Source organism: Polyodon spathula, chromosome 3 (assembly GCF_017654505.1).
Source record: "Polyodon spathula isolate WHYD16114869_AA chromosome 3, ASM1765450v1, whole genome shotgun sequence".
Taxonomy (NCBI): Eukaryota; Metazoa; Chordata; class Actinopteri; order Acipenseriformes; family Polyodontidae; genus Polyodon; species Polyodon spathula.
In genome coordinates this window covers 52,435,106-52,449,469 of record NC_054536.1, presented here as the reverse complement: position 1 = coordinate 52,449,469, position 14,364 = coordinate 52,435,106, and the positions used below count along the sequence as shown (strand labels likewise).

Here is a 14,364-nt window from a genome sequence, read left to right as displayed (position 1 = left end):
TTTCCCAACCCTGCTTAATGCTGACAGTCGGATCAAGAAGATGAATCTGAAATAAAGCCACAGGTACCAGGGAATGCTATCATTATAGTGTATTTCACACAGCAAACATTTCAATATGGTAACATGTGCATATATTGGAGTTATTCTAAAGATGTGGTTTTTATTGTTTATTTTTTCTGTTTTGTTTTCTCTGTCTTTTGATTTTTTTTTTTCTTCTCCACAAGCCGGAAAAGAAAATTGTAAGAAAATGAATGCTTGCCCCCAATAATCTTGTTAAAATGTATAAATAAATAGATTTTTTTTTATCTTTTTATTTTACAGAATAGTTTTATAAAGCAAATAAAGGGGGAAAATGTATTTGTCAAACATAGTAATCTGATGTTAGAGGTTGGTAAAAAAAAAAAAAAGTGCATGTTTGTCTTTTGGGTCACAACTAGAGCTTGGAGTGTGATGCATGGAGGCATATGGTTCTGCCATTTAGCCTGATAAAGGATAGCCTTACGACTAACCAAACCTAAGATTTTGACTTTTCACTTTGTTCATAGGAAACCACTGATTTTCATAATGGTTTTTGTTTATAATATTAATCTTTTAATTTAAACAAATGTTTTCTAATGCTTGGCTTGACTTAACAGCTTCAATCAGTAAAAAAAACTATTGTAATCAGTAGAATTTTAATGTAGAGCTTCTGTAAGTCTGAAATGTTATTTATGTCTAGAGCACTCAGATATTTCAACCTTTTTGCACCACTAAGTTTGTAAAGAAATTTTTATGTTATTATAATGTAAACAGGAAATGGTTAGCCATCCCTTTACTCATTTTGATGCATCATTTTTCATACGAATATTATTTGGTGCAATCAGCAGCATGATTGTTGGCTTGTAGAGATATACTTGTACTAATGAATGTTCATCCACTCTAAAACCATTTAGAATTCACATGGCCTTTGGGCTGATTGAAGCTTGGTGTTTTTCTTCCAGTATGTTTTAACCGTTTATCTGTTTTTTTATTACTTAGGTCACAATTAAGACTGAAGAAGAGTTATTGAAACACCAAACCAACATCAGCGAGTTGAAACGAACCTTTTTGGAAACAACCCTAGATGGCAGTGGACTTACTGAGTGGGAGAAGAGGCTCTCCACGTCCCCAGTGCGGACTGCCCTGAGACTGGAAGACGCTCCAATGATTGAACCCCTTGTCCCGGAGGAAGTGAGTTCTCCTGCTTCTATTAATAAATACTGACTCCATAAAAAAGTTCAGAAAATGCCCCATTCTTACACAAATTCAGGGAACATTCTCTTTATTGCCACCTCGATCACTCCAAACAGTGCATGCACCAGTGGAGTTTTTTCCGAACCAGGCTGTAATGTTAGTCTTTGCTTCATGTCTCCTTACATTTAATATCAGATCTGTGTTTCCCAAGCAAGACAATTATCAAAGTTATTTCCTTGCCTGTGAAAAAAGGGCCTCTTAAGCAGTTTAGTATACTGATATTTTTTCTTTTTTCTTTTTTTTTTTTTTTTTTTTTTTTTTTTAAATATACTGATTGTAAGGGGGGTATGAAAAGCAAATTACATATCTGCTGTTGTCAAAATCTGAACAAGAATCACATTGCATATTCAAGCAAGAAGTGTGTGTATAGTGTTTTGTTTTTAGTCTATGCTAGTAAGTCTATGCTAGTAAGTTTGTCAAGTTACGTTTAACATGCTATATGTCTGCACATTACACAGAGTCTCTCTTTGGTGACTTCTAATATGAAATATGACCTATTTAAGAATGTGTATTGAAAAATTACCTTAAAAAAAGAATATATTTTATGGTTGTGACCTATTTACATCTAACAAACTTTTAGTCTTGAATTTGGCTGGAGGGGGTGTAGTTTTATTTGATAACAGTTTTGTTTGATTTTACTTTTGCTTTTTGTGACTTTATATTGTGTTTTGACAAACAGACCAAAGAAGAGTCAGCTAAGCTAAAAGCAGATGAACCCCTACAGGTAGGTTTTGTTTTCAGTCTATGTTATTTTCTCATTGTGTGGATACCTCATTACCTCAACCTGTCTTGGTCTTTTAAGACCCTCAACTCATGATAAAACACATCTACAAAATTTCTTCATGGCACAGTTTTATTGTCTTGAGAACATTTGGATTCTTCACTTTGTGCATTATTTACATGAAGATGGCATGCTAAATCCTGGTACGATTGCTGTAAGGCACATGACCAATTGCAACTTGACCAGAGAGTTTGAACTACAACACGTGAACTGATTAGGTGACTATCTGTATCATTGTTTTTGTAATATCTGCATATTCTAAATTGAAATAGAAAATAGAAGCAAAGAACCAAAATATCTATAACCATAGAAAAGGGGGGTCAGTGATAACAGTGCTAGCGCTAAAAATGCTGGTGCTATTAAGAATATAGATTTCTAAATGTTGCTTATAAGGCCTTTATAAATACTCGGCCATTTATTTGATCAAGTTCCTAACATGATGTAAAGTACATACGATTAAGGCAGTGTAAAATATTTTGTGTCTTCATCGTGAAATTGGCTTCTAGAAGGGCACATCTGTATTAAAGCAAAATAACTTTCATGTATCCCGTGTTTTATTTCTTTATCAAGCCCTCTGTTTTGTATTCTTGTTCTTTGTTGTTCACATACTGCTGTATCTTTCCACACCTTCATTGTTCCTGTGTTTTTCTTCATGTATTTTTCTCTTAATTCTGATACACATTCATGTGTCTTTGCATGGCTGCAGCCGCTGAAGTGACTGAGCATGGGCCATACAATTGCTGGTTTAAATTGGGATGAAAATAAAGAACAGCAAATTACTTCGGAGAACGCCTTGTATGATTTTCTTTAGACGAGAGTACTGATGTTTATACAGAAACTGACATTGAATTAATTGTGTTCATTTCCCCTACTGTACCACCCCCTTTTCCCTTTACCTGAGGTTTTTCAGTGGTGTACTATCCACGTTATCATTAATGGGCCCCTTTTAGTGTTGCCACTGCTTGCTGGTTCACATGTAGTGTTTTGAAATGAACATACAAATATTGAGTCAATAGTTAGGAGTTAGCATTTACACTGACGCTGCTGTTTGGAATCTCCATGGTTTTTAACCTAGCCTGGGGACAGTGAGAAGACTGTGAAAGAGGGGTTTACATCTGGCAGCATGATCTCCTCTTCTCATCACATTACGATGCTGAAGACTATTCCATCATACCCTGAGGTTACTTTTATATAACTTTTACAAAAAAAAAAAAAAAAATTACACCATAAGTATAGGCAAGGCTTAGTGTGGCATTTTTGTGTTGTATGACACTTTTTTTTTTTAATTTTTTTTTTTTTTTTTAAACTACTTTTTTTAATTCTAAATTTGAGACTTAAGTTGGATCTATAGATTTCTTGACTGAAGCCAAATTGTTTTTCTACAGGGGATGAAGTTAGGTACTGTACTGGGAAATCTGTTTTTCCTCCTCAATTTCTGTTATTTGTTGTAGCCGACCTAACTTATAGTCTGTAACCTATGGAAACCATACAGTTGAACCGTGATTTAACAACATTGTAAATTATTCAGTTGTGAAATTACTAGGGAGCATTCTATATATTTTTGTAAAGGCTTATTTAGTAATTGTTCATGTAATTAGTATATCTTGACTTTAGAATTTATGATTAAACTACTTGAGATGAACTCGCAGTTTTAAAGCAATTTCTTTGCTAATATAGTTTTTATATTTCGAATATAGGGTTCTGATGACTGGGTTATTGTAGACAAAATGCCAACTAAGGTAGTCCCAAGCGAAATGAACACTGTTGTCACCTATAAAGTAAAGGCAGTCACTAGTACTGTTTCTGATGAAGCTCAAAGCAGCCGTGGCAGTAAAATCAAAACCTTTGAAGACTACCGAAGAGAAATGAAGGAGGAAGAGCTAAAACAGAAAGCGTACACCTTGGGAAAGTCATATGATACCCAATCTGGGAAAATCGTGACCATGACAACGCGGGTCAGAGATGGAGATAAGTCTGTGCAGTACTCCTCACAGGAGGCTAAAAGAAAGATGGACTACTCTTCCACTGTTAAAATAATTCCTGTTTCGGCTGAGTATGAAATTCTGGAGCCCGTTTCTGAGAAAACGACACCGTCTGGGGATAAAGTGGCTTTGGTAACGATCAAAGAAGCAGAGACTCCCCTTGCCTCTGAATCCTATACAAAAAATTTTATAGATACAGTTTTCACAGATCTGCATGATGAACAAGGCAACTATATCCTGAAGGAAGGTGCTGGTCACCTGGAAGACAAGGTTCTGCAAATGGATGATGTCATACAGAATGACAAAGCCCAGTGGAAACGTCATGGAGAGCAGCCTTTTACTGTTGCTACTCCTCATTTTGTAACCGAATCCTCAACTGCTACAAGAGTGGTGGTAAATAATGGCTTTAGTGCTGATGTGATGTGCCCCCTTACCCACCCCTCCCCTTTGGTTAAAATTTGCAGCATGACTTTTTGGGCCAACTTTTTCACTTCTCGATGAAAGCTCTGATTTGCTTTGCTTCACTGTTATGACTAAAATGACACAAATCTTTCACCCTAGTATATATTGTGTCATTGGCTGTTTAAGCTGAACCTAAACTCCCAAGACGCACGCGATATCCCCTCATTAGGATCTGTGGAGATGCAGACTGCTTGGCTTCACAGGATTATTTCCAAGTGAAACTGGTGTTTTTTTGCTTGACAGAACTGACTTGACATAGCACTGCTTCTGTAGTCCGCAGTTTGGCTGTTGTTATATTTTGGGCTTACAGGTGTTTCAGCTGCTTTGTTTTGCTTTTTAAATGATATATGCCAAATTCAAAAAAGTTAAGTATGTTTTAAAAAATTGCAACTTTTAATAATTGCAGTTGAAAAACAAAACAATACTAGCCGCAAAGTATTGACGATTCACCAACAATTAAGTTTTTTAGACTGTTAACTTTTATGAATAAGGCACCGAGGGCCTCATTTATGAAAGGGCACTAAATGTAGCTGTAACATGCACATTAGGTAGTAAGCCTGATGTGCATCATAAATTAAAATTTACTGTCCTTAATTTACGTGCACACTATTTGGCTAATTTACATACCACAGCGTGCACACTACATGTATTGTGAGCGATAATTTTATTTGTGCATGATAATGTCCAAGACTTACCTGTGACCACTTTGATATAAAAAGCCCCAGCAGTCCAGGCGTACGTTTTGGTCAGTCGGCTTATTGTAAAAAGTAGAGGTGGCTTACACTGACCTAAAATGAGCGATCAACAGACGCAGCCCTCCGCAGGGGACAGGCAGAGGCAGTGTAAACTAAAGGAGTTAGAAACTCTAGTGGAGGAGGTTTTTTAGATTATAATACTTTGTTTGGTCCAGTGTTTTATTTAACCATTCTATTATTTGTACCAATGTAATGAATTATAAAATACAATCTAAGAATATAGAGAATATATAACATTTATTCACCCTTTCTATAACCTGTTATTTACGGTACTTTTCACTGCTCTGCATGAAAACTTTAATGCAAGTAAACCCTCCATGATGCCACGTAGATTTCAGCCCAGAAAAATAGGTTTAAATAATGCGCCTATCTGTGGTTAAGGACTGGTTTTCAAACAAACTAATTACCGTGTGAATAAAGGTCATCTCAATATTCAAAGTGGGGTACCTCATTTAAATACATGATCATGCATTACCATACAAATCACATATTCATTGTGATTACCATAGTGTGGCACAATAAAATGAGTGTGCTCCATAATGTGCCCACTATTTCACACAATAATGAATAAAATTGCAACAGTACGGGAATCATCAACATGCATACTAATTGCAATTATGGTGCACCTTAATGTTTAGTGCCCTTTTGTAAATGAGTCCCTATGTATTATAATCCTAAGCCTACTTCTTTCTTTTGATTGTGTAAAGTCTGGCCCTGTTGTCTGTGTTTGTCGTATATCTTGTATTTGTTGACTGTACATTTCTTTGTCTACTTAGACTAAACAGACCTCTGGTGAAATGGATGATAAAGACTTCTCCACTTTAATAGACTCAGCAAGAGATCAATACAGCAATGTGGAATGGGCTACTTCTGCTTCACGTAGTTTGGCTCAGGTGGCCTTTTTTTCTGGAACAATAACCTTCAGACTGCATAACCTAACTAATTGAATACCTGAAGTGGTTTGATGTTGATGTACGCCCTAAACCCAAACCACACAATGTTTTAAGAACAATTTTCAATAAATACAAATACCCACTAGCCCCCAAATACTCACTTACTTTTTACAGGGCATTTATAGGAATACTGCTTTAAATTACAAAGCTTATTAATGGAACCTACATATCAAATAATTGTCGTACATCATGCTAAATAAAAAAAATAAGATGCAACTAAATGATTTGCAGCAGACTGGTGCCTTTCTTGTATATTTCACATGCTCTTTACAGAAGTAGAGCCAAAGCAATTCTGTGAACAGGTAGATTGGATCACGTATGCAATTTGCCTATCCAGTTATTATCCTCGATTTTAACAAACTTTGTATTGCAACCATTCAGTGATACTTCTTGACTGCAAACACTTCATCCTCTAAGTCCCTCATAACCCACTGGCAGTGTTTCCCTAGCCCTACACTTTCTTTCTCTTTGTAACCACTTGTCTTATCTGTTCCATTTTTTCTTTTGTGTTACAGACATCGGATGTGAAGGTGGAGCGGAAAGGCATCTCTCAAATATTGAAGCAGGAGGTTCACCAGCAGGAGCAATCCATGATGAAGGTTGTTCAGGAGACGTTTATTTTGAAGGAGGAGGATCGTGTGTTGAATATGCATGCAAGTGATGCTGCAGATAATGTGGGTGCCCTTGAATGCGATGCTGCTGCTGCTGTTGCTACTGCTGCTGCTGTTGCTGCTGCTTCAGTGCATGCAGACTCTGCTGCTCCATCTTGCCAGAAAGGGGAAGAGGGTTCTTCAGAGGCTAAGGATGCTAGCAAAGAGGCGAGGGATCAGGGCAACCAAGCTGTAACTAACCAGGTTGGGAGTGTTGATGCATCTTCCCTGGAACAAAGGCAAAAGCAAGATGCAAAGGCCTTGATGTCGGAGGAATCTTCAGATAAGCCTCACTTTGAGGTAACACCCCTATGCAATCTTCCTTTATTGTGGTCCATTTCTGACACTTAGAAACTCCTGACACTCTTAAAGTAATTCTAGTTAATGAAATAATTCCATAAATTGTATCCATCATGCACATCCATTCATTTTCTGGGTCTCAAGTGTGCAGTTTTGAAAGAAACATGGTATAGTAAACTTATATTCTTTTTAAAATATACTACTTTAAGTTGAAGAAATTTCTTTTGAAAGCCATGCTTTTAGATGGTCCTACACTTTCTAAGTCATTTCATTTGGAGCGGGACATTGTTCCAACTCCTTCAATGGCTTCTTTCCTGTCATTAACTAACTGTTAACCATCTCTTTCATTGTACAAACTTTACTGACAGCATGCTGCATGAAGATTTTTTTTAATTATGGAAGGGCTGAATTTATAATCTCTGCTTCTGTCTTGTTGCTTTTCTTAACATAAGCCTTGTTACAGTTAGTCTATATTTAACACCCATTAAAATGTTTTATATTTACTGCTCATGGTGTAATTCCATAAATGTAGAATTGAAAGACATTTTGGACATCATAGTTAAGATATGTATTGTAATTTAGTATCAATTTGACTAAAAGAAAGTTGCAATACAATAGAGTTTTATAAAAAAACAGACAAATACTGTATACTTTAACAGAAAGTCAATTCTGTTCATCGTTCCTAGGTTTATGCGTATTTGTGAGGTGGGGTGCTACTTAATTTAGGAATAGGTCACCAATTTTGCAAGTAAGAAACTGCTGATTCAATCCTGTCGACCCAAATGTAAAGAAAGCTGAAGTATATGTCTTTTAAAAGTATCATCTAGAACAAGGAGTCTGTGGAAGTCAAATCAGCAGTTTAATTCCATCGACACTAAGCGAGAGCCATAAAAACAAAAACAAAGTTACATAGGTGCTGGTGAAGGCAGAACTGATTTTGCAACTTTTTTTTTTTTAACTCTAGTGCATTCTCACATATTCTCCATTCTCAGTAAGATTACCAAAGGGAGCCGTACGCAGTCATGTAACCATTAAGTTTCCAAATTGAATGCAGTAGTGGATGCAGTAGATTATTGGATATATGTAATGTAGTGCACATCCCCTGGTAGCTATAAAGCTTGAAAAATGAAGAACTAATTTACTAAATGCAGCATGTGTGTGGGCTTCCTTTTGTAAATCATTTTCAGACATCTTTAATGTGGTTGTTGTAAATTTAATATGGAACATTAATGTTTTTTTCAATTTTAAACTAATGTACTTTCTTGCGCAGCTATTTAATTTCAGACTGAATTTGGTGGATATTTATGTTACATTCATGAAGCAATTGTCATGACAAACACAACATTGATATTTATAATTAAAGTTTGGGAGGAGGGTCAGACAGCAATCTGTCACCAAATTGAATCATTCATTGTACACGTTAGCTAATTAAGATTGTTAGCACTATAAATACCCTCTTCACTTTCCTCTCAGTTACATTTTGATTTCATCGTAACCCACCAGCTCCACATCTCCACCTTTCTTAAAAACAATTTCTGTATTTTATCAATGGGGGTCTCCGCCTTGCCAGTCAGCGAGCCGTCAAACCAAGTTAGGTTTGTTGCCAAATGAAAGTGTATATACAACATAATTCTCTGTAATATTGCATTCTCTGCATTCTCCACAATAAATAGTTGTACTAAAACATTTCGTGATTGGTGTTTGTCCCAAACTACTGAATTAAAATTAAAAAAAATAATAGATTTAACGTGGTTCACCTCGGGTAAAGGCACAAAATGCCTGGTGTGCAGTGGCACAAATTAGTTATGGATATGCCAGTGGCTGGGATCCCATGTGAATTGTCACATTGACCCTGGCACTCATGGACTGCTTCACTTCACCATGCTACTTACAGTGCTGACCGTTGTCCTGTAAGACCGGTAGCCCACTGACATTCTCCATTGAACTCTAGAGTGTAAAGAGACAATTAGCTCGGGGGTGGAATCGGAGAATGCCCATCTTCAATTTTCAGGGCTGTTGTAGGGAGTTGCTGCGATGAGGGAAGATAATTGAACATTCTAAATTTGTTTTTGTGTTTTTTTTTTTTACTACATTAAACCCTAGACATATTTGCTCACCCTGCTTATTATGGCAAATTTTTGGCTGGCATATATTGCTTTGTGTGTGTGTAAATAGTTTTGTGCAATACAGAGAATACTGTGATTAGTTTATTGAAGTTTTTGGTGCAACCTTATTTATTTATGTACTTATTTAAACAGCCACCTGTTGTGAAAACAGAATCTGTGAGTTTTGGCAGTACCGCTCAGGAAGAAAGAGAGGAGATCACCACCAAGGAAGTGCCAGTAATTCACACAGAGACAAAAACCATTACTTACGAGTCATCCCAGGTAATATAGTGGTAATAAAGTGGTAATGTTATAGCATTTTGTTTGTTACTTGTGTATAGTAATAGACAAATTTCGGTGAACATGAGCCTAATAACAATAATGCTATAAACATGTAGGTACTAATGATTTGTAAGAGTTGCCAATCTTTTGGCATTAGTATCCTTGTTCTGTTTGATATTGTATGACTAAAGCATACATTTGGCTTGTATGTCTGTGTGTTGTGCAACATATTGGCTTGCTTAGATGTTTACTCTCTCTGCTTTCTATCCTTAAGGGGGATGTCAGTGCCGATGCAGAACCAGGTGTTCTAATGAGTGCCCAGACCATCACGTCAGAAACGACAAGCACTACAACTACAACACATATCACAAAGGTAACACCAATGTACAGTTAAGAAGCAGGATTGCTCTTAACCCTTTCTGGTCATCTGGTCATCAAAAAGACGTCAAGCACCGGTCCCTATTAGTTTTTTCTCCAGAAAAAAGAGATAAAAGCTTTCCATAGCTGAGAGAGGCCGATAGAAGCCAGAAAAAACAAAACAGAGGTTGATCTGAGCAATACGCATAGTCCCTTCACCACAAACATAACACGGACATAAACAAACAAGATAGCTGCTTCCGCATCCAGCACTCAAAGAAAATCGCGGACATTTGCCCAGCTCTTTGAGATGTTATAGTAATAGAATAATGAATTGGATAGCATTATCGAGGAGTTCAGTGATAAAACAAGTGATCAGGAGATGATTTATCAGTATGCACGACTATGAAGAGATATGTGGTAAATACAGTGAACAAGGAGTGGGGCAGGGCTGGAGATGCAGTACTGAGCATACTGTTGATGTGCAGTGCCTTTTTAAACCTGTTTTACTGTGAATAAAATTACTTTTAAAGAGTGTGTGTAAAATAAACAGCTTGTGTGAACATAAATTGGACGTGATACGCCTGACAGGCGCTGAATAGATGGAACGCAAAGGGTTAATGTTATATTGTGAGAGTTGGGTTTATTTATAGGATAAATGCATTTCTGCATCTCAGGTCGGAGGGAAGGAAACAGATTAATTTATTGGAGTCGGCTATGGGCAATCAATTCACTGGTGGGCTGAATGCATTTTTAACACAGTGTTCTGTTTTGCACTGCTGGTATGCATCCTGTTTACTTTGTGAAGGTCATGGGATGTAAGCTCAAAAACATTGTGTGGTTACAATGCTGACTTTGGCACTTGCTGGTTCAACCCTGCCTCAGCTTGTTAAACACACTCACAAAAGTTTAGGTTATTGTCCTTAGGGGGCTAATATTCCAGGACAACTTGTAAGGTGGCAGTTCGAAAGAGTGCTACATTTGTACTGTCAAATTACAGGGGGGAATTTTAATGACTTTAATGACTCTTTTTTTTTTTCATTCATAGACTGTAAAGGGAGGCATTTCAGAAACAAGAATCGAGAAGAGAATTGTTATAACGGGGGATGCTGACATTGACCATGACCAGGTAAGATTATTTTTGTTTGTGTTTTTTTTTTTTTATGTGCACTGTAATATATTAAATATATTAATATATTAATATATTTAAAAATCTATAAAAATGATATATTTAACAAATCAAAACGTACCTCAAGAAATTAGATTTGATTTGCATGCTGTGGTGATTTAATTTTTTTTTTTCAATTGATAATTCTGTTGTAATCACGTTTATCCTTTGTAAATTATGCAAATGACCATGATTCTCCACCCTGCTTCTGATCATGCATGATCCACCTCCTCTTTGTTTTCCCACTACTCTGGTTTCCTTGAGCTAGGCCCTGGCTCAGGCAATTAAAGAAGCCAAAGAGCAGCACCCTGACATGTCAGTGACCAAAGTAGTGGTACATAAAGAGACAGAGATCACGCCTGAGGATGGGGAAGAGTGATGGCAGGTAAGAGGAATGCAGCACTCAGCCGGTCAGCTTGCCAACTGGGAATAAAGCCGCAGGACCTCCACCCTTTATATCACCAAAAACTGACCCTCTCACTGGCAAAGAAATGAAAATAGCGGTTCAGTTGTTTTTCACTAAAGGAAACTGCTTTTTTGGAATTGGAATTGGAATTGGTAATCAAAAGTTAATGGCAGTTAAACAAAAAAGAAGTAATCACAGAAGTAAACCCCTCAATTGTCTAAAATGAGGTTATCTTGAAAATTATAAGTCAAACAAAATGAAAGTATGCCAGTTAGCGGGGCTTTAGGCTGCTATTCTTCCATTCGTCTGTGCTCCTAACCAGCCCTCACTGCCATGAATCCTTGCTTTTATTGTTCAATTTATTTACTTATTTTTAATTTCTTAACAATTGCTATTTAATGCATTAATCTGTAATTATTTTAAAGTCTTTTTTTTTTTTTTTTTTTTTTTTTTTTTTTTTTTTTGGAGAATAACCAAAATCCACTGCATTTTGAAGCAGTGGGCTTTTTTGCATTATATCTGTTGAAGGATAATAATGCAGTTTTGCAGCACGAAAAAGCAGTCAGCACTGGAATAGTATGTAGACTGAGCATTGTGTGCTTGGTGTAGGCTGAGCATTGTGTGCTTGGTGTAGGCTGAGCATTGTGTGCTTGGTGTAGGCTGAGCATTGTGTGCTTGGTGTAGGCTGAGCATTGTGTCCTTGGTGTAGGCTGAGCATTGTGTGCTTGGTGTAGGCTGAGCATTGTGTGCTTGGTGTAGGCTGAGCATTGTGTGTGCTTGGTGTAGGCTGAGCATTGTGTGCTTGGTGTAGGCTGAGCATTGTGTCCTTGGTGTAGGCTGAGCATTGTGTGCTTGGTGTAGGCTGAGCATTGTGTGCTTGGTGTAGGCTGAGCATTGTGTGTTTGGTGTAGGCTGAGCATTGTGTGTGGTGTATGAGCTTGGTGTATGAGCATGTGCCAGCACAGCAGTACATTTTGCATGCATTTTATAAGCTTTTAAGCACAGAACATTGTTTAATAACATGTTTCCATTTCAACGCGCAAGTAAAACTTGTAACCCCAGGAGGTGAAATGCTTGAAAGGCTAGTGAATTTTCCTTCTACACTGGTTTTGCACCCTTGAACTTCATCATTTTTCACATGCAATTATATGGACTTGAAAACACCTACACTTGTTTTTAGCAAGTAACATCACCGTTATACCTTAGTCACACCAAACTGTTGAGCTTGTTATGTACAGAACTCCATATTGAATGAGGTGCCTTTTGTTGAGTTATACAAGGTAAAGTATTTCTAACATATTTGTATTTGTTTTAATAATAAATACATGATTGCAGGTTGTTAACAGAATGACGCACTGTTCAGTCACTCATGAGGATAGAGTTTGGTGGAGGTGTTCGTCATCTGTGCTGCAGTTTGCACATTGAAGCAAAGTATTATGATTCCAGGAAGTGTGGTCTATAAAACACGTTTGGTAAAAGATCTTGTGACTGAAATGCATGCTTTTTTTATTATTTATTTATTTATTTATTTTTTAGGAATAAAGCTTGCACCTCAGAAGAACCTGTTACACATCATGAAGAATAAGGACATCTGTGAAGTCAGCTTTGATTTTATATACCAATATCTCACTATCTCACTGCATTGGATCACCTCATAGGAAATAGCACCCTTACACGATTACTCTATGAACGTTGGCTTACGTAAATCTAAATCAATCCAATAAAACATTGGAAAATGCATATTGCATGAAAATTTAAGCAATGCTGCATTCTTTGTTTTTTCTTTTTGTTTTTTAAATTTAAGGTAATGATGAAATTACCCAGGTTCCTAATATACCTGCACACTCATTTCAATGGCAGTAGAGCTATAAACAAACAAAAAAAAAACTTTGAATTCTCTGCCTTTTAAAAGTAATGAGTTATCAAGTAAATAATTTTAAGTGGCTTCTTTTTGTTTTTTAATAATAATAAAATCACCCCCAAAATGCTATAGGCTGTACATGCAATTTGCATAATATTTAATCACGCATTAGATGTGCCAACATTACTGAGCTCATCTGTTTACTCAAACACTTTGAACCTTGTAACTGGATTTTATCTGATTTTACTGATATTGCCTGCAAAACAACAGTGAACCTTAAACTTTGAAATGAATTATTATGGTACATACAATTGCTTCTTAGCAGAAAAGTACTATTCTTATGTAATGATTTAGCCATTTTTTACTTGAATCACATCATTTTTGTTTTTCCACTAAGTTTCAAGTTAAGGTGAAAGGCTAAATATAGTATTCCTGTAATGGCAAAAGAATCTAAAAGATAAGAGACTATGCTGCTTGCAGAACAGACTGTAACTTACATTATGAGAGTAATTGTATGTGGAATCTGTTCATAAGTCACAGAAACTTGCTGTGGAGTCAAATAAATCACTTAACTTTGACTTCCTTGTGCAGAGTCAAGCCTTAAACTGTACAGAGAACGGCAACTTTCAGTGTGAGCTAAAAAATATATTAGTGCCCGTGGTTTAAAAGGATCCAAGTCAAGGATGTACTACTATTCCATCCCATCATCAGTTGCAGTACCATACATGTTAAATATATGTTTCCACATTCGTGAAATAAAAGTGGTAAATGCATTTCAATGAATTTGTCGTTTCTTTTTAATAAAATATACTGATAATACCACACTGGTTGCCCTTTTGTTTGTTCACACTTGTCACTACAAGCTTAATGTAGGAGGTGGTGGAATTGTAAACCGGGATCTTTACAGAATGTAAACAGTACAGTCTGATTTCTGAGAAGTGTAGAGAAGGCAAAATGATTGAAGAGTGTAGTAAACACACAACACAACTGAAGATCTTTTTATGCCAGTACATAATGATGTCACCACACT

The 14,364-nt window shown here is 36.5% G+C and overlaps 1 protein-coding gene across 29 annotated transcripts in view; it reads left to right on the top strand.

The window, feature by feature from the left end:
• LOC121313165 (band 4.1-like protein 3) overlaps window positions 1-14,153 on the top strand; it is a 115,196-nt gene extending 101,043 nt beyond the window's left edge. For 7 of the 29 annotated variants that reach the window (XM_041245415.1, XM_041245412.1, XM_041245422.1 and 4 more), the window contains 13 exons: window positions 28-63; window positions 322-387; window positions 1,018-1,209; window positions 1,952-1,996; window positions 3,129-3,233; window positions 3,751-4,428; window positions 6,029-6,145; window positions 6,721-6,879; window positions 9,414-9,542; window positions 9,817-9,915; window positions 10,948-11,028; window positions 11,336-11,452; window positions 13,010-14,153. In XM_041245415.1, the coding sequence (XP_041101349.1) occupies window positions 28-63; window positions 322-387; window positions 1,018-1,209; window positions 1,952-1,996; window positions 3,129-3,233; window positions 3,751-4,428; window positions 6,029-6,145; window positions 6,721-6,879; window positions 9,414-9,542; window positions 9,817-9,915; window positions 10,948-11,028; window positions 11,336-11,446 (1,818 nt within the window). In that variant the 3' untranslated portion in view covers window positions 11,447-11,452; window positions 13,010-14,153. The remainder of the gene's footprint in view (window positions 1-27; window positions 64-321; window positions 388-1,017; window positions 1,210-1,951; window positions 1,997-3,128; window positions 3,234-3,750; window positions 4,429-6,028; window positions 6,146-6,720; window positions 6,880-9,413; window positions 9,543-9,816; window positions 9,916-10,947; window positions 11,029-11,335; window positions 11,453-13,009) is intronic. The other 22 variants (XM_041245432.1, XM_041245417.1, XM_041245429.1 and 19 more) reach the window with 9 other exon arrangements.
• Window positions 14,154-14,364: the final 211 nt, after the last annotated feature.